The 20,781-nt window shown below is 44.3% G+C and overlaps 1 protein-coding gene across 5 annotated transcripts in view; it reads left to right on the top strand.

Annotated features, from left to right (window-relative positions):
• Window positions 1-20,781, top strand: part of RARA (retinoic acid receptor alpha) — a 362,996-nt gene that overhangs the window by 255,504 nt on the left and 86,711 nt on the right. The window contains exons 1-2 of one of the 5 annotated variants that reach the window (XM_060781037.2): window positions 7,705-8,035; window positions 9,306-9,399. The exons of 2 other annotated variants lie outside the window; for them this stretch is intronic. Coding sequence is in view for 2 of the 3 variants with exons in the window: in XM_060781031.2 (XP_060637014.2) it covers window positions 7,687-8,035 (349 nt within the window). In the remaining variant the exon portion in view is untranslated. 2 more of the 5 variants (XM_060781031.2, XM_060781035.2) reach the window with 2 other exon arrangements.

Here is a 20,781-nt window from a genome sequence, read left to right as displayed (position 1 = left end):
TCTCTCCTTCCTCCCTTCGCCTTCCTTCCTTCCTTCCTTCCTTCCTTCCTTCCTTCCTTCCTTCCTTCCTTCCTTCCTTCCTTCCCTCCCTCCCTCCCTCCCTCCTTTCTTTCTTTCTTTCTTTCTCTCCTTCCACCCTTCCTTCCTTCTCTTCTTCTTCCCTTCCTCCCCCCTTTTCTTTCCCTTCCTCTTTCTCCCCTTTGTTCCTTCTCTACCTATTTTTGGACTGCAACTCCCAGCAGTCCTTCTGATCGATCTACCTACTTATGTATCTCTATCTAATCTATCTATCTGGAAGATTGCTGGGAGTTGCAGTCCAGGAATAGTAAATTGGAAATATGCAAGGATTGGGATGCTCTCAAAGAAATCGGAGAAGAAAGCTTGCAGCTTGGAAGCAGTGCATTTGGATCATCCTCCTTTCTTAAAGGGCTTGGTCTAGGGGATGCTGGGAACTGTAGTCCGGAAGAGAGTTTGGATATGCTATTGTGTGTTTTGTTTGCCAGGGGAGACATACTTGCGTATGCGCTGTAGTGTCTTTTTGCTTTCTTGGTTTTTTAAAGTTCCTTCTGCTGTGTTTTTCAGTGATTTTATGGGTGATGGTCACTCGTTGGTGTAATGTGTCCAAATGTGGTGTCAATTCGTCCAGCGGCTTTTGGCTGTGGCAAACTATTGGATGACCTTGAACAAGTCACACTCTCTCAGCCTCAGAAGTAGTCAAAGGCAATCTCCCTCTGAACAAATCATGCCAAGAAAACCTTGTGATAGGGTCAGAAACAAAGGTGCACAACATTTTACTCCTATCTCCCCACCCCGTGATATATGTGGCCTCAGTCCTTTATCTGAAATTATGTGCCATTAAAGTTCAAAGTCCCAAGGACCCAGGTAGAGCTGTCGGTGGAAGAAAAACACCTTTCGTAGTCAGTATGTATGGTAATTTCAGTGTTTGCATCATGGGAAAGGATTCTTCCCGACAGATCCAGGAGTAAACCAACTCGAAGAAAAAGAGGGTTTCAGATGATTTTATGGGGAGGAGGGGTGGATGGGGGATGCTTGATCCCTGACCTTATCCTCTTTGAAAGGTTTTTTTCCCCTTAAAGAGAAGAGATGACAAGACGTACAAAAGCTTGAATTGCTCTCTATTTATTTACCTGTTACTGTTTTACCAGAATGGCATTGTCCTGTCAGAGAGAAAATAGTACCAAAGTGCCTCATCACGGCATTTTCTAAGCAACCCTCGCCATAAACAACCTTCTCCCCCTTTCCCCCAGGATGTATATCTCCTACTCGCTCTTCACTTTTGAAAGGAAAATTCAAGAGTGGGGGGGGGGGGGGATAGTTGCTGCGATGTGGTGTGTATGCGTGTGTGTTTTATGGTACACTTGTGCGGAGATTTCGAGCCTCGGGGGGCTTGAAAGATAGAAAGATTGTGTGACGGCGAGGGGGGTGTTATAAAAGCATTTCCACGCAGTATCAGGCGGCATTTTGACCAAAAAAAAATAAAACCCTGGGGGAGTCTCCTTATCAGATGAAGGGGAGAGACTTTTATTTTCCGGCTGTGTTAAAAGGAAAGGAGGGAGTTTCAGGTTTCCTTTCCCCCCTCCCTCTCAATTCCACATTTCTTTTGAAAGTGAGAAGTAAGTGCGAAACTGTCGTTTCCAGTCTGTCTCTTGTTGTGAATTCCTGAGACCTGTCAAGGCAACTTAAAAGCCATACACCATCGATATCCAGTGGTCAGTTTGTAGGGGATGTTATGCCAAAACCTTTATGTGGCTTGCTGGCAAGTTATATTTCTCTTTGCTTTGACATGTGCAGCGAGAAAGGTGTATTTTGCACCTTTTAAGGGCATCTTCACCCATTACTGTTTCCTATGATCTTTTGGAGCATAGTAAACAAATGCAAGGGTGGAACAACAGTACATTTGAAATGACTTCCATCGATACACATGGCCCATTTTCCACCGCTTTTTGTGCAAGGCCTATGATACACGGTGCATAGGCCCCTGTCATGTGGCTTAATCCCTACCATGTGGTTTGTCCTTGTGATGCCGCAAGCCATATGAAACCCTCCATATGCCGGCATCTGTGGAGAGGGATGCTTTTCTGCACACTTCCACAAAATATGTGCAAAATATGTACATATATCTGTGTAGAAATTATCTGGATCCCTCAGTGATGCAATGGGTTAAACCTTTGTGCCGGCAGGACAGAAGACCAACAGGTCACAGGTTCAAATCCGGGGAGAGTGGGAATGAGCTCCCTCTGTCAGCTCCAGCTCTCCATGCGGAGACATGAGAGAAGCCTCCCACAAGGATGGTAAAACATCAAAACATCTGGGCATTCCCTGGGCAGTAGGAGCTCCCGGTGGATGGTGACTTAATGGGTTAAACTAGTGTTTCTCAACCTGGGGTTCGGGACCCCTGGGAGGATCACGAAGGGGTGTCAGAGGGGTCACCAAAGACCATTAGAAAACACAGTATTTTCTGTTGGTCATGGGGGTTCTATGGGGGAATCCCAGCAACTACAACTCCCAAATGTCAAGGTCTATAAACTCCACCAGTGTTCACATTTGGGCACATTGAGTATCCGAGCCAAGTTTGGTCCAGATCTGTCATTATTTGAGTCTACTGTGTTCTCTGGATGTAGGTGAACTACCCAAGGTCAATGCCCACCAAACCCTTCCAGTATTTTCTGTTGATCATGGAGGTGCTGTGTGCCAAGTTTGGTTCAATTCCATCATTGGTGGAGTTCAGAATGTGCTTTGTTCGTAGCTGAACTATAAATCCCAGCAACTACAACTCCTGGTGCATGTATCTTAATATGTATCTCACCTTTTTCCCCATATTTTGTTATTGTTAAAGATGATTCATGGAGGATTTAAACTTTCAGAAAATGAAGGGGTTAAAATTGAGGGATAATTCGATTATTGGCTGCTTGGTGAGTTATTCACCTTCTTGAACAATTCCTAGAGAAGAATGTTGTCATTTGGGGCTGGAAGGTCTTTGGCCATCCAGATGTTTTGGATTACAGTCCAGTGGAGTGAGATGATGATCTCATGCCATTGACCATTCCGGCTAACATTCCTGGAGATTTGAGCTTCTAAACATCTCAAAGGTCAAAGGTTTTATGTCCCTGCCATAATTTCTGCTCTTATTCAGGACTGGAAGACAATACATAACAATGGGAAGGAATTGATTTCTGGAGCAGAATGGCTGAAATTGAGGAGTTGAATGTGAAAGTATTGTCCAGAGCACATGGCTTTGCATAAATCATCTGCATCTATGTTGCATTTGATGTTGCACTTGACTATCCTTGATTCTTATTAGTCCCACTTTGTGTGGTCTGAATTATGTAGCTGAAATGGGAAAGGCATCGCAACCTTGTGTATAGTGAGGGAAGGAAGCATGTATTTTGTGACATTTGGGGTATTTTCAAATAGGCGAATAAGCCCATAGAAGCCCAAGAGTAAAGTAAAGAGAAGAATGAAATGGCATGCAGAGTAAAGGCATTTAATTCATTTATAATTCCATAAGCCCTTCCCCTTCTGTCCAAACATCTCTTGTTTCTAGGGTTCAGTCATGATCCTGGAATGCAAAGCTAACATGCTTTCTTTTGCTGTTGTTGTAAGAATTATCTGTGAAGACTATATCACTGACGTGTTCTGTTTGCAGAACGTTCCTGCAGAATCTGTGCCAATTGTTACACAGCGGTGGGGCACTCTCCACCATGAATTCAAAAGCGGCCCTATTTATAAAGGGTTTAAATAAAACACATGATTTTAATTTCTTACTTTGTCTAATTTCTTTTGGTTTGGCTAGTCATGAGAGAGGAGCAAAAGGATGCATGAAACACATCTCCTGTCTCTTCGTGTTTCACACAGGCCCCGTTCTGCCTTTACCAACCATTCCACGTACTTTCACAATTTGTTTTACCAAGTTTGTGGAGTAAATATAATTGTTTTCTTTCATTTATGCTTCTAAAAATGGGACGGGTGTGACATCAGAGAACCTTGGGATACTGACTACAGTATTAAATTCGATCCTTGTACAAAATAGTTTTTTTTAATCGTGTCAGAAGCAACTTGAGAATATACTGCAAGTCACTTCTGGTGTGAGAGAATTGGCCTTCTGCAAGGATGTTGCCCAAGGGACACCTAGATGTGTTACCATCCTGTGGGAGGCTTCTCTCATGTCCAAGCGTGGGAAGCTGGGGCTGACAGACAGGAGCTCACCCCGTCTCGTGGATTCAAACTGCCAACCTTAGCAAAATAGACATAGTTCAGTTCTCACTCATTGTTGTCACACAATATTTTTGGTCCATGTTCCTGATAGAAGAGGCCTATAGCTTTCAGGATCCATTCTGTGCCTGCAGAAGAGCCAGTGTTCAGTCCTTGGCATCTCCAGATAGGACTTCATGTGACCCTTTCTGTAACCCTGAAATGCCATTGTCTATTAAGGAAAGCATGAGTGATCTAGATAGACAAATGGACCAACCTGCTACAGTCAGCTGTCCACATTCACTGGCAGTAAGGGCACAGGATCCCATGAAAAAAACCCGTGAATAAAAAAATACTATTTTTAAAACTGAGAGAACACCTCTCTAGGAATTTCAAGGTTCTCCAGCATAACTCTGTGGTCAATTTCTGTTGGAAGCTGACCATAGAATCATTCCCTGGAGGATCTCGGGATTCCTAGAGAGAACATTTGAATCATATCTACAAAAGTCAAACTCGCAAATGTGGAGTCTAGATTAACTGAAAAGGCATTGAGTCAGTTGCTTCTGCATTTCTTCTTTTGCTTGATGGCGTACCTATGCTTTGATCCAGTTTTGATGTTGAGAAGATTTCATGGATCAAAAAACGTGTGTTTCCTGTCTAATTTCTCCAGCCCTTAGTGCAGGGCTTTCCAAACTGAGTCACGATATGTAGGTGTGTCTTTATCATATTGGGATATAATCCATTTATATCAATAAAAAAATAAAGATTTTTCCTTCATATTAAGTCTAGTTGTGTCCAACTCTGCGGGGGGTGGTGGTGGTGGTGGGGTGCTCATCTCAATTTCTAAGCTGAAGAGCTTAGAAATGTCTGTAGATGCCTCCAAGGCTATGTGGCTGGCATAACTGCATGGAGCGCCATTACCTTCCCACTGAAGCGCTACCTATTGATCTACTCACATTTGCATGCTTCTAAACTGGTAGGTTGGCAGAAACTGGGGCTAACAGCGAGTGCTCATCCTGCTCTCCAGATTTGAGCCGCCGACCTTTCAGTCAGCAAGTTCAGCAGCTTAGAGTTTTAACCCACTATGCCACCGGATGCATCCTGTATTGAGCCCCTACGTCCCATCCTGTAACCTAAGATCATCCGGGGAGGCCCTGCTCTCGCTTCCGTCTACTTCGCAAATGCATTTGGCAGGAATGAGAGACAGGGCCTTCTCGGCGGTGGCTCCCCGCCTATGGAACGTATTCCCAAAACGATAGAAGATCGACTCCATCCCTCCTGGCTTTCAGGAAAAAATTAAAATCATGGTTTTGTGGACAGGTTTTTGGGCAGCAGACATAATGAGCACTTTAGTTGGACATTGACTGGAATTGATACTATCATATTGCTCTACTGTTTTAATTAATGTTGTATGTACTGGTTTTAATGATTGCGTATGTATTTAATTTTGGTTATATTATTGTAATTGTTATATAGCGACATTGTATCATTACTAAATGTAAGCCGTCCTGAGTCCTCCTTCGGGATTAGAGAAGAGACGGGGTAGAAATACCAGAAATAACTAAATAAATAATCTTTATTTATACCCCACAGTCTCTCCCCGGAGGGACTTGGTGTGGCTTACTCGGCGTTAGTGAGCTTGTAGATACATTGACTCATCTTGTATCCAAATCCCCATCCTTAGACAGAGGTGTGTGTCTTACTAAATGTAAGCCGTCCTGAGTCCCCCCTTTGGGGTTGGAGAAGAGACGGGGTAGAAATACCAGAAATAAATAAATTTATACCCCACCGTCTCTCCCCGGAGGGACTCGGTGCGGCTTACTCGGCCTTAGTAAAACCTCGACCTTAGTGATCTTGTAGGTACATTGACTCATCTTGGATCCAAATCCCCATCCTTAGACAGAGGTGTGTGTCTTACTAAATGTAAGCCGTCCTGAGTCCTCCCTTTGGGGTTAGAGAAGAGACGGGGAAGAAATACCAGAAATAAATAAATTTATTTATACCTCACCGTCTCTCCCCAGAGGGACTCGGTGCGGCTTACTTGGCCTTAGTAAAACCTCAGCCATAGTGAGTTTGTAGATACATTGACTCATCTTGGATCCAAATCCCCATCCTTAGACAGAGATGTGTGTCTTACTAAATGTAAGCCGTCCTGAGTCCCCCCTTCGGGGTTAGAGAAGAGATGGGGTAGAAATACCATAAATAAATAAATTTGTTGTTCATTCGTTCAGTCGTCTCCGACTCTTCGTGACCTCATGGACCAGTCCATGCCAGAGCTCCCTGTCGGCCGTCACCACCCCCAGCTCCTTCAAGGTCAGTCCAGTCACTTCAAGGATGCCATCCATCCATCTTGCCCTTGGTCGGCCCCTCTTCCATTTGCGTTCCACTTTCCCCAGCATACTTGGATCCAAATCCCCATTCTTAGACAGAGGTGTGTGTCTTACTAAATGTAAACCGTCCTGAGTCCCCCCCTTCGGGGTTAGAGAAGAGACTGGGTAGAAATACCAGAAATAAATAAATTTATTTATACCCCACCGTCTCTCCCCGGAGGGACGCGGTGCGGCTTACTCGGCCTTAGTAAAACCTCGGCCTTAGTGAGCTTGTAGGTACATCGACTCATCTTGGATCCAAATCCCCATCCTTAGACGGAGGTGTATGTCTTACTAAATGTAAGCCATCCTGAGTCCCCCCTTCGGGGTTAGAGAAGAGACGGGGTAGAAATACCAGAAATAAATAAATTTATTTATACCCCACCGTCTCTCCCCAGAGGGTCTCGGTGCGGCTTACTCGGCCTTAGTAAAACCTCGGCCTTAGTGAGCTTGTAGGTACATTGACTCATCTTGGATCAAAATCCTCATCCTTAGACAGAGGTATGTGTCTTACTAAATGTATACCGTCCTGAGTCCTCCCTTCGTGGTTAGAGAAGAGACGAGGGTAGAAATACCAGAAATAAATAATCTTTATAACCCACCGTCTCTCCCCGGAGGGACTCGGTGCGGCTTACTCGGCCTTAGTGAGTTTGTAGGTACATTGACTCATCTTGGATCCAAATCCCCATCCTTAGACAGAGGTGTGTGTCTACGTGTGTACAGATGTCAGTTGCCCGGCTACATCCCACTTTTTTTTGTTATAAACATATCTAAGCAGGTTTTGTCTCCCTCTTTCCTTACTGGCCTCTGCACCATGGTCCCTATAACCAGGTATCTCCCTTGGCTGGTGGGTCTGGATTCGACCGTGTGGTGATGTTTGGCCGAAGCAGCAGCAGCGGCATGCCGGTGGCAGCCCTTGGCAGGCAAAGAGGAGGAGGAGGAGGGCGCCCCTGTGATGTCACAGGGAAGGAGAAGGCCTGTGAGTGGGTCATTTGGAGGTGAAGCTTTTTTGCAAGGAGAGTTCAGGCGGAGTTCAGCTGCATAACATTACGCAAATGAGGGGCGGCTAGAGGAGCAGCAGAGACCTCCCTTTCTGAGAGGGGTGATGCAGGCGAAGAAAGGGGCCGCCCGGGCCGGTTCCTTGCCATACAAAAAAGAGGGGGCCCTCCTGCTTGTCCTCCTCGCCGAGGAAGCCGCCACTGCTGCTCCGCTCCAGCGATGGGGAAAGCACCCGAGGAAGATGCAGGCGCTGCAGCTTTGTAGCTGGAGACAGCTGTTGGAGAGGCATTTTTTTCCATGGCTGTCATTTTTCCCCCCCTTCCTCCGTCCCTCCTCCCCTTTTCTTTCTTTCATTCATTCATTCCTCTCTCTTTCTCTCCTCCTCCTCTTCCTCCTCCCCCATCCTGTGCTTCCCTGCAGTTGGTTGGGGCTGCGCAAGACACAGCACGTGGCAGGTAAGGAAAGAGTTAAGCCAGTCCAGAGCCGACTTTTCGTGTCAGGAAAGATTTTGTGCTGCCTTTAATCTATCAGTCCTGTACATCACACACACACACAGAGGCGTGCACGCACCCACACATTCTCTCTTTCCCTCTCTTTCCCAGGGAGAGAAGGAAGGAAGGACCAAAAGAAATCTGCAACCAAGGAGATTCAGGGGGGGTTCCAGGCCTTGGCATCTTCTCAAGCATTCAAAACCTGACAACACATTTGTACCATTCATCTCTTCTCTTTCTCTCCTCCCCTCCCCTCCGCCTTTCCCTCCCTCTCTTTCTCTGGCAGGGGACAGAGATGCAATTTTAAGATATGTGTGTACATAACCCATGAGCACAGTTTTCGGTGCATTACATTCAGTCATCTGCTGGACAGGAAAAAGCTCTTTTATTTCTACCAGGAAGCCTTACTTCTTCTTTTTTTTTTGTATGAGTGTGTGTGAAACTTTTTCTCCCCCCTTTTTTTAAAACTGAAGCGAAAGGATATTCCTTCCCCTCCCTTTCCTTTCTTTCCTCTTGTTAGTTTGGGAGAAGGAGAGAGAACCATGGGACTGAACAGGAGGCGGAAATGTGACCAAAATGCTATCTAACACCAGTGAGTCTCCTTCTGGTTTTTGGGAAGGCGGAGTGGATTTTGTTATTATTATTTTTTTCTCAAAGTAAAACATTCCTCTTCTTTTTCTTTTCTTTTCTTTTTTTGGGATTTATAAATACATTTTGTCTCGAAACGGGAAACAGCATCTCAGCTTGGATTGGCCGGCCTATTTCCCAAGGGACGCGTCTGGAATAGAAGATTGAAGACTTGAATATTATCTTTTGGGTTTTGTTTTTGTTTTGTTTTTTTGTGTGTTTTAACTCGAAGCAAAGACACTGGTGGCCAACCCGGCCTGTTTGGCGGATTCCCCAGCCGCGTTTGGATTCCCTAAATACTTCCCCGCTAGGGATCAAGAGGCGGCGGAGAGGGGGAGAAGGATCAGGAAACAGAAAACAACCGACAAAAAGCCTCCCCCTTGTCTCTTTGGGATTCGTCGTCGTCGCCAGTATAGGATTCTGCTCTCCGATCCTTCAGAAACCAAACTTTTGCTTTGATTCCCTCCTTCCCATCCCCCTCCACCCTCCACAAGCCCCCAACCTTCTTATCCTCTTGTTCTGCCTGGAGAAGATGTACGAAAGTGTGGATGTAGCTGGTTTAAGCAACAGTCCTAACCCCTTCTTCATGATGGATTTTTACAACCAGAACCGTGCCTGCTTGATCCAGGACAAAGGACCCGGAAACCCTAACCCTTACAGCACCCCTGTCCGTAACCAGCATTGGAACAGTTCCAATCACTGTACGTATAATGCGATCCCCCTCCTGGGCCCGGCCCAGCTGGGGTGACACCCTCGTTGCCCTCTCTCCCCTCTTGCCAGCTTTTGAGGTGACCTTATTAAGAAAGATTAGGAGCTGCCCTGTAATTGAGTGGGGTGGAGGTTGGCAGGATGGGATCTGTCATCTTTGGTTTAGGGAGACCCAAAGCCTACCCTGTTGTGATTTGCATTGGAGGGTTGGGATCGAGAGCTGGGGCTATAAAATGGTGCTTTTGTATTGTGGTTGTATGCGTATTGGGGTGCGCGCTGCATGTTGGGTCCTTTTCTTATTTTTGCTTTGGAGAGAACCATGCCCTGTTGAGACACATGGCTTTCCTTTCCCCTTCCTCCCAAATGCTTTCAGATTCTCTATGAGAATTTTTACCTTTGGATTCCCTTTTAATCTGTTAGTATTAAGGAATATTTCCAATTCTGTTGGTTGTGTTTCGAGTGGTCGGTGAAGGGAATGGTGCCAAATAGCAAAATCCACAAACAAGAGTGACTTATATTTTTATATGTAGGTGAAAGGACTTTTTCCACAATGCTTTGGTGTCCAGCTCAAGTTTATGTGGGTGGATACTCCCTCCTTATTTATCAGCAATTCTCCCTTGCCATTGGCCCATATTGAAAATACTCTCAGCTGGGTCTGTAACAGTGCAAACTTCTAATATTGTCTCTGCTCAGTGCAAGTATGCCATTGCTTTCTCTTATATGTTGTCCCTTCCCCCAACTCCCCAGTGGTGGACAAACAGTCCCACGGTCTGTTTAGTTTGATCTAGGTAACAATTAGAGGACTTGCATTGGAGGGAGGAGTTGTTTATGTTTCCATAGATTGATTTTTGTATGAATTTGATCCAAATCTGGGGAAGGAAACACAGAGGAGAGGAGTTGCACCAAGTAAACTCCCCTCCTTTCCAGCTGGGTGTTCAGTTCCCAGCCTCTGATAAGATCTCCGGCAAAATCCAATTAACTAAATAGTACACCAAGCCTTTAATCTTTCTATATATACATATGCGAACAGCCTCTCTGTGGGTGAGTGGGTGGGTGGGTGAGCTAGCAGAGAATGGGATGGTAGTGGTGGGGAAACAGGCCATATTTGGGGTGAGGGTCCTTTCTGAACTTTGTGTGCGTAACATGCTGTAATGTACAACATGGATCATTTAAAAAAGAAAATGTTTCAGTTTCCCATACCTATGTAGGTCATTAAACCAACCCTTCTCTCTATGCAAAATTTTGCAATTCCCTCTGCCCCCCCCCCCCCAAATATCTCTTTCTTGTCCAACTAAACCTTATTGTTCTTCCTAAAGCCCTCCCTAATTGCTATCCCAGGCCCTTCCTGGAGCGTGTGGGTTGTTAATCAGCCTGTGATTTGGATTTGAGTTATATGTGTTCCCTTCCCCTTTCCAATTTTTCTTCGTTTGGTTTTTTCTCTCTCCAGAGAGGGATATTTAACTCTTGGTCTTGAAACTAATTTATTTTGCAAAAGGCAAGGGATGGGGAGAAAATCCAGAATGGTTAAAATCGGGATTCTACTCTTAGCTGGAAAAAACATCCTGGGGTAATGTTTGCAGTGAATTAAAGCAACACCCACAAAAATTGAATGTCATACTTTTAGATATCCTTGTCTATCAGTTTCATAACTAATCCAAACATCCAAAATGGTTGCCTGATACTGAATAGTCAAACTTTCCAAACTTTTTCCCAGGCTCCTTCCACAACCCAGATTTTCTGCTTTGAACTGGAATATATGGCAGGGTGGACTCAGATAACAAACCAGATATTTTGGGATTGTCTGCCTCAATATTCTGGTTTTATGGCTGTGTGGAAGGGCTCAAGCGTGCCTCCTGACTTTTTTCACGCAATTGGGATCTACTTTGGCCAGGCCTCTAGTATGTGTTAACTGTTGCCTTGCTTTCATCTGGAGATAACTTAAATCAGGAAGAACTAGGAACTTGGGCCCTTCATTGCAAACTTCCATCCTGCACCTGAACTCTTTGTTGACTTGGAACTTAACAAAATATGACCAACTTCATTATTTCTGGAAATACTTTCTGTTCTGGTAATTTGGTCAGATCAGAGCTCTGTGATATTTCTCCCATGATTTTTTTTTCAGAATGGGATCCTCCTTGAAAGTAGGGCATATACATAATGAATAGCTCAGGATGAGAATTGTAATGAGAATAGTCATAAATAAATATTGCATTGGAAATGAGTTCGCAGGATACAAAGAAAGTCACATACATTAATGTGGGAGGGGAGCTGTTTGCAATCAAGCAAATTAAATGTGGTTTTCTTGGACTGCACTATTTAGAAACCCAACATGACAGAGAAATAAGAATTATATCTTATTCTTCTTAATGATACACTCTCTGTGAAGTATTCCAGTGTATAGGTGTATCATCTAGATCCAATAAATCATGAAACAATCTTGAAAGCAGTGGGTTAAACTGCTGAGCTGCTGAAGTTGCTGACCAAAAGGTCAGCGGTTCAAATTCAGGGGGCAGGGTGAGCTCCTGCTGTTAGCTCCAGCTTCTGCCAACTTAGGAGTTTGAAAACATACAAATGTGAGTAGATCAATAGATACCACTTCTGCAGGAAGGTAACGGCGCTTCATGCAATCATGCCAGCCACATGACCTAGGAGGCGTCTATGGATAACACTGGCTCTTTGGCTTAGACATCAAGATGAGCACCAGCCCCAAGAGTTGGACACGACTAGACTTAATGTCAAGGGGAAACCTTTACCTATACTTTAGGCCATTGTTATTATTCCCACGTTGTGCATTCACGGTTTAGGGGGAAGTACCCACAGAACATTCACAGGTCATATAAGAAACTGGATGTCATGGCGTTTCCAGTACAGAGATAAGGCACACCTTACTGAGTGGCCTCTATAGGCGAGGTCCTGATGCTATCTGCATTTATACCTTTCTTCCTGCGAATATATCCTAAGGCAAAACAAAAACAATTGAACTGGTTCATCCTGTGAGTCCTGAGGTAGATGGGAAAGGGACAGAGAGGGTTGGGCTGTGTCCGCTTGGTTCATTGTCTCCAAGAAAGCAGATTTGCCTGCAAACTGTAGAGCTTTCTTATTGGCCTTGAGTAAAACAAGACTTGAAGGTACCTTGGTCTCTCTTGTGCCACGTTAATACTGACTCTGTCCAAATATGATTGCCAGGAAATCTCATGCCCTCCTAATCCATGATACTCCACACAAAGCAGCAGCAACATCAAGCTTTTTGCCGACTCTGCAGCTTTCAGGATATCATTTTTTCCCTGGTTCTGTTGGCATGCAGATATAACACGTGTCTGGATAGGTGTATGTGGCAAAAACCACATAAAATGGGTAAAATGCTGTCTTGGGGAGAATTAAAAAAAGGAAGTAATATTTCAACCTGCATTGAAATCATGAGAAAGATGTGTTTATATGACTTTTTTAGTATTCAAAGCATTTGATTGGCTTGTCGAAGGCTTTCATGACTGGAATCACTGGGTTGTTGTAGGTTTTTCGGGCTATATGGCTATGTTCTAGAAGCATTCTCTCCTGACATTTTGCCTGCATCTATGGCAAGCATCCTCAGAGTTGTGAAGTCCATATAGCCTGAAAAACCTACAACAACCCATTTGATTGGCTTTTATACAGCTGCAGTGGGAAAATGTATTCCTCTGACTGCTGCACATCCTCTATATCTCCTGATTTGGTAAGGATAGGACCAATTAATCCTGTCCTCCCATTTTTTCAGCTGCCTTTAAAATGTGCTCTCTCTTCATCTCACTTCTTCCTTTGACCTCAGCTTTCTTGATTGGCTGCAAAATGAGTTCAGAGTGCAAAGTATTTTGCAAAGTATTATTAAATATGAAAAAAGAAGCCAAAACTTGCCCTTCCTACTAGACTCAGGAAAAAAAAATTCTAGAGCAGTGTTTATCAACCTGGGGGTCAGGACCCCTGGGGGGAGTGTCACGAGGGGGTTTCAGAGGGGTCGGCAGAGACCATCAGAAAACACAGTGTTTTCTGTCAGTCATGGGGGCACAATTATATCATTGGTGGAGTTCAGAATGCTCTTTGATTGTAGGTGAACTATAAATCCCAGCAACGACAACTCCCAAATGTCAAGGTCTATTTTCCCTAAACTCCATCAGTGTTCCCATTTGGGCATATGGAGTATTTGTGTCAAGTTTGGTCCAGATCCTTCACTGTTTGAGTCCATAGTATTCTTTGGATGTAGGTGAACTAAGGGGTCATGGCATTTGGAAGGTTGAGAACGACTGTTCTAGAGCTTCTCCTAAGTTCTTACGCTCTTTCTCATTAGCAATTTTTGTCCTCTTGATCACATTTGATGCTGCTCAGCCAAGCATGTCTACGTTTTCATATGTGAAATGGGCATGCAGAGCTGAGTCTTAATCCTATTGCTTGGCAAAGACCAAAATGAGATATATACTATCCTGGGATTTGGTTTGTGGGGTCTAGAGTACGGATTTCTATGGCCGTCATTGGTGTCTTGTGGATCCAAATGACTGTTCCTCTACCTCACAGGTTCATATACTTCCTCCCTCAGCTTATGTGCTTATACCATTACTACGGTTTGCACTGAATCACTGAGACCGGAATGTGAGTGTGTTGGAAAGTGTGTTAGATAACACAGGCTCATAACAAGTCAGATAGAGGATAAAATAGAATAATCCTCTGTGAGTCATCCAGAAGTCCTTGGTAGAAGGACAGCATACAAATGGTGGAAGGAGTAAATATTCTTTGAGGGCCCACCTTATGAAGAAAGTCTGTGTTCTCAGAGCTAGTGAGGCGGTTACCTCAGATGACAGAAGGCGTGTGGCGTGGAAGAGGCAGCAGCATCACCCTGCCTCGTTCTTCTTTGTAACCTTTTTTTGACCATGGACCACTCTCCAACATTAGTACCAAAAGGGTTGCAAATAAGGTTTTGGTCAACTTTAGATTTGGTTTCGTTATTTGGGGTGCTGATTCAGAAAATTGCATTGGATAGACCACACCAGCTCTAGTATCAGATACAGAACATATGCCATCCAGTAGTCACCATCTGCTTGACCACAGAAAACCATATTTAATAAGCTTCAGTACTATAAAAGGGTTTTGCAAGACCAGTCTCTCTCATTGTAATGGTGTAGTAATGGTGAGGCCATGGACCATATTTTAGTTCTTGCAGACCACTGATGGTTCACAAACCACAGGTTGGGAATCACTACTGTCAGAGGATAGAGTTGTGTGTTCCTCATGATCTGGCCGTTGATTCCTAAGATAAACAGGTGAAGTGGAGGTTGTTGTCCTGTCAAAAGCATTGGCAATAAGATCTAACGGCAAGTTTAGTTCACTTTGGAAAATGGAATCACAGGTAAAAAAAACCACTTGCCCTTTTCTACAGGCAACAGAATATTTTGGATTGGCTCTGTCATTGTTGAGTGAATGAAGAGAATCAGTTACCCAAAGCCTTATGACAATTTGATAGGTGTGAGACCTGGATGTAATTTCTTCATGTTTGCATGGAGTAATCCATCCATATTTTTTCACCAGACGCTAGAATAAGAAGCTTCCCTTACCTGTACCTCCATGGTGGAGCAATTCTTTAAGTGGAGTGAGAAGGCCTGCATTGTAGTAATACATATTGTGTGTATTCAAGGTGTTTCCATGTTATGGTGGCCCTAAGGTGAACATAGGGCCACCATAAGCTGGAAACACCTTGAATACACACAACTACAGTGCAGCTTATGGCGGCCCTAAGGTGAATACAGTGGGTTAAATTGCTGAGCTTCTGAGCTTCTTGACCAAAAGATTGCAGGTTCAGATCTGGGGAGTGGCTTTAGCTTCCACTGTCAGCCCCAGCTTCTGCCAACCTAGCAGTTCGAAAACATGCAAATATGAGTAGATCAATAGATACCGCTCTGGCAGGAAGGTAACGACGCTCCATGCAGTCATGCTGGCCACATAACCTTTGAGGTGTCTACGGACAATGCCGGCTCTTTGGCTTAGTAATGGAGATGAGCACCAACCCCCAGAGTCGGACACGACTGGACTTAATGTCAGGGGAAAACCTTTACCTTTAAGGTGAAAATATCATGGGATTCTCATGGCAAGAGTTGGTCACCTTTGCCTTCCTCTAAGGTTGAGAGAGAGAGTGACTTGTCCAAATCACCCAGTATGTTTCCATGGCTAAACCCTTGTCTCTAGAGTTATAGTCTAATGTTCAAACCACTACACCTTCTCTCTATTTCAATAATACTTTCAGATCCTATTTACCTTTCAGAGCCATTCCCTGTCTTAAAGGGCCCATCATAGCAGTATTGTTCCTTATACTCTTAAACTCTTATATTTTTTCATGAGACATGGCAGAGTTCCCTTTATATTTCTTCACATTTTTGAAACTTTGATCATGTGAGTGAGCGAAATTAGAGCACATCTGTATGTATTCCATGCAGAACGGTGTGGACAAAGAAATCCTAACCGCAAATATAATCTGGGATGTGTGCAGTGGGGAAGGCATAGAGAAAAGCAGAGAGGGAGAGAAGTAATATGCAAACAGAGAGGAACATATGTCTCTATAAGAATCTACAGCTAGAAAACCACACCCTCAAGCAGCGCAACACAGCCGCAATAAAAATGCAGAATCCAGCACACTCAAACACAGCATCGTTTCTGCCTTGTTGGTTCAAAATAAACATGTACACAATTGTTTGTGTGCCCCTGGTGCAGACACACACATAGGAGAGAAGCAAACATTTCTGTATAACTCTTTTCTTTCTACTGGAATACAGGCAGAGAAAATGCAAATGGACAAAATCTCTTTCTTTTGTGGGAGAGAGTCGGGAAGGAGGAATTTAAGGCACAGTATGCACAATATCCGGCTGCTGTTTATCATCAGCGTCTGAAATTCCTACTTGGCTCTTCCCCCTTCTTTTCTCCCTCATTTTCCAAATGAGATCTCAACCCTGGTCACTCTCCATAGGGAATCCGTTCATGCAACCTGGTCTACCTATTCCAAACAAACCTTGCCTCAATCTCGGAGCTTGGCCAAAGATTCCCTTTGGCCTTTAATCTGCAGATAGTCTCATTGGATCACCTCTCCCAGATACCTTTGGGAACCCACCTCCCTGCTGCGTTAATGACCAACATATCCCCTCAGTCAACCTTTGGATTGGTTCGAGAATCCTCTTGTCTTTTTCCCCCCTCCCTGCGTTTCTCATTCCACATTCAGCTTTGTTTTCTAGGTCATCCTTACTTCTCCTTGCTGCTGATAATTTCGCGTCTCCCTCCCTCCCCTTTTCTCTCTCTCTCTAAGAGAAATGAGAATGAAACAGAACTAGGAGTCCCTCTTCCCATGGGTTGAGTTGCTTTGGGTGGTGGTATGTTTCCCTATATTGTAAGTGCATTTCCTATTCCGAAATGGAGCTGGGAGAGAAGACCCACCATTTAAACATATCCCCTATTGTAGGATGCTGGGATAATTTTGCAGATGGCTTTAAAGAATGGCATCCGACGACAACATCTATATCTTTCTCTTCCCCATCCCCCTCCCATCGCCAGATTTTTTGAGAAAAATGAGGAGAGGGGCGTACAGGAGACCCCCATCTCCATCCTCTCCTCTTGGGAATTTGCACGCTTGCTTTCATTGGTAATTTTCTTTCCTGCCTGGAAGGAGCGGGGAGGAGGAGGAGGATGGGACTGGCAGCAGGGGAGAACTGCAGAACCGGAAGTCAGGGATGTCTGCAAAGGGGTTATTTATAGCCGAGGCTGGCTTTCCTGAAGCTTTGCGTGGCACAGAAGGGAAATCTCTAGCAGTTCCGTATGGCTCGCAAGGGAAATCCTTTTGGCGTAGATTTAAATGGGAGAAGGAGCCCTAACAACACCAAAAAAAGGGTGACGGAGCTTGATCTCTAGCCTTGCAAAGATGGTTTTCCAAACTTGCACTGCTTTTTAAAGGGGTAATCTTCTGTTTTAAAATTGATAACAAAGTGCTTTGTTTTTGAGACCATACCCAGCCTGGGATTTGAAATATGCCAGATTTTTTTTCCATTTAAAGAGCCAGCACCATTTTTGGAATGTATACAAGATGTGAAGATCCTGACATTTTGCTAGCCCATTTCTCCACTATAGCATTTATATTTGAATAGTATTTATTTATTTCTGGTATTTATATCCCGTCTCTTCTCCGCCCCAAAAGGGGGACTCAGGACGGCTTACATAGGCAGCAATGTGATGCCGTTACATGAACAATTAATACAATAACCGTTAAACAAACCATCAAACCATTAAAATACATAAAATATATAAGCCACTAATAAAACAATATAAGAACATTTGTTACCAAATAGAATCGGATCCTCGTGTAAATCTCCTTTCCAATCCATTTCCACTAAAGTGCTAATTTATGTCTGCTGACCGAAAGCCTGGTCCTATAGCCATGATTTTACTTTCTTCCTGAAAGCCAGGAGGGATGGGATTGATCGTATCTTGCTCGGAAGCATGGAAGCATGGGGCCACCACCTAGAAGGCCCTGTCTCTTGTCCCCACCACATTTGTGATGTTGGTGGGAGCGAGAGCTGGGCCTCCCTGGATGATCTTAAGTTACGAGGTGGGACGTAGAGGCAGATGCGTTCGGTAGAGACATTCCTATGCCATTCTTCCCCCATCTTTGTGCTCTCCATCATTCACGAGCATACAGTAGGACACCCATCACTGCATCTAGAGCAGTGATTCTCAACCTTCCTAATGCTGCAACCCCCTAATGCAGTTCCTCATGTGATGGTGACCCCCCAACCATAACATTATTTTCATTACTATTTAATAACTGTAATTTTGCTACTGTTATGAATCGTAATGTAAATACCTGATATGCAGGATGTATTTTGATTCACTGGACCAAATTTGGCACAAATACTGTATATGCCCACATTTGATTACTGGTGGGGTTTTGAGGGATTGATTTTGTCATTTGGGAGTTGTAGTTGCTGGGATTTTCAGTTCACCTACAATCAAAGAGCATTCTGAACTCAGTCAATGATGAAATTGAACCAGACTTGGCACACAGAACTCCTGTGACCAACAGAAAATACCAGAAGAGTTTGGTGGGCACCAACGTTGAGTTTTGGAGTTGTAGTTTACCTACATCCAGAGAGCACTGTGGACTCAAACAATGATGGATCTGGACCAAACTTGGCACGAATACGCAATATGCTCAAATGTAAACATTGATGGAGTTTGTGGAAATAGACCTGGCATTTGGGAGTTGTCGTTGCTGGGATTTATAGTTCACCTGCAATCAAAGAGCGTTCTGAACTCCACCAAAGATAGAATTGGGCCAAACTTATTTATTTATTTATGTACCCTATTTATATCCTGCCTTTCTCTATCCTGAAGGGGACTCAAGGCGGTTTTACATATAGGCAAGTATTCAATGTCTTTGGACAAACTTCTCACACAGAACCCCCGTGACCAACAGAAAATACTGTGTTTTCTGGTGGTCTTTGGTGACATATCTGACACTCCCTCGTGACCTCCCCAGGGGTCCTGAACCCCAGGTTGAAAAACGCTAATCTATAACGATTGTATCTAATCACTCTAGAAATAGAACCATATACTGCATCAGTCTCAAGTTATGCAAGAACCTGCATCTCCTACCACTGAAATAAAGATCATGTTTTATGTAGTGTTTGCATATTCTAAAACTGCAGGTTTGGAATTTTTGAAGTGCAATAGAGGAAGTAGGGTTTGACAGTCCAGTCGTATAGGACCAGGGCGTAACAGCCAAGGAGTCATGAAGGCACAGTGATAACCTAAGACACACAGGATTTGCCCCAGAAACCTTTTTAAGCCCCAACTTTGGACATTTATTGACCCACTTCTGTTTCAGAGAAAAAGAACCAGGAACATTGAATTGTTAATTCCAGGTCCCATTGATCTTAGGTAAGGAAGTTTAACCAAGTTCCGGATTCAAGTTGCCTAATTTTTGTAGTGGTTTGTGTGTGTGTGTGTGTGTGTAAACATTGATGGCAGGCAGTTCTGATGGTGCCTAAATTTTTTCTCAAAGACTCTTAGAATAGAGGTAAGGATGGAGTTGAAGGACCATCTTTCTCATTGTCTGTTATGACCTCTTTTTGGCTAGTGATGATGATGATTATGATACTTTATTTATAACCTGCCCTATCTCCCTAAAGGGACTCAGGGCAGTTTACAGAGAAAAGAACAAACATTTATGGCCAAAACCAACAAGGAACAACAAATAAACTGCCGCCGTCGCAGCCTGAATAAAAGTAGTGATGAGGCTATCCCGGGCCCGTTGGTCCTGTCACAGCCTGGAGGAGGGTGATGACAAGGCTCTCCTAAGCCCATTGGTGCTGCGGTGGCCTGGAGAAGGGTGATGACGAGGTCCTCCTAGGCCCAGTAGTGTCGCAGCGGGCTAGAGGAAGGTGATGATGTGGTCCTCTTGGGCCTATTGGCTCCACAGTGACCTGGAGGAGGGTGATGATGGGTCTCTCCTTAGACTATTGGTTCAGCGGCAACCTGGAGGAGGGCGATGATGAGGCACTCCTGGCTCTCCTAAGCCCATTGGTTTCAGTAACCTGGAGAAGGGTGATGACGAGGCCCTCCTAATCCCAGTGGTGTTTGCAGCGGCCTGGAGGAAGGGAATGATGTAGTCCTCTTGGGGCTATTGGTTCCACAGTGACCTGGAGGAGAGCGATGACGGGTCTCTTCTTGGACTATTGGTTCAGTGGCAACCTGGATGAGGGCGATGATGAGGCACTCCTGGGCCCTTGGTGCTGTGGTTGCCTGGAATAGGTCAATGACGGGGCTCTCCTAGACCCGTTGGTACAGCGGCAACGTGGAGGAGGGTGATGACCAGACTCTCCTGGGCCCATTGGTGCCACAGCGGCTTATAGGAGGTTAATGATGGGGCTCTCCTAGGTCCATTGGTGCCTAGGAGAAGGGTGATGATGAGACTCTCCTGGGCCTGTTGGTGCCGCAGTGGCCTGAAGGAGGGCAATGATGGGGCTCTACTAGTAATTATTGGCAGAGTCAATTTGGTTGTGCATGTTGTTCACACTGAGTAATATTGCTAGCTTACATGCATCAATGCTAAAAAGTCTTTTGATGAGATGGAATAAGCAATTTTGTCCATGGCATTCATCTCATTTTACATTGGCTCATGTGTATAGTAAGTGGATCAATCTAATTTAAAAGACGTCCGCTGCAGGACGTACTGTTAAAGTTTATCTTTTCATCTTCAGTCAAAATCACAATAACATATGGGTTTAAGCGGGTCTGTCCATTACCTTCTTTCTTTATTTGGTAATATAGAAGCTTGCTGCAGCTGTTAACAAAACAATTGGATAGGCAAAATCAAT

This window comes from Anolis sagrei, chromosome 6, assembly GCF_037176765.1.
Source record: "Anolis sagrei isolate rAnoSag1 chromosome 6, rAnoSag1.mat, whole genome shotgun sequence".
In the NCBI taxonomy this organism is placed as follows: Eukaryota; Metazoa; Chordata; class Lepidosauria; order Squamata; family Dactyloidae; genus Anolis; species Anolis sagrei.
This window is presented reverse-complemented; position numbering and strand designations above follow the sequence as displayed.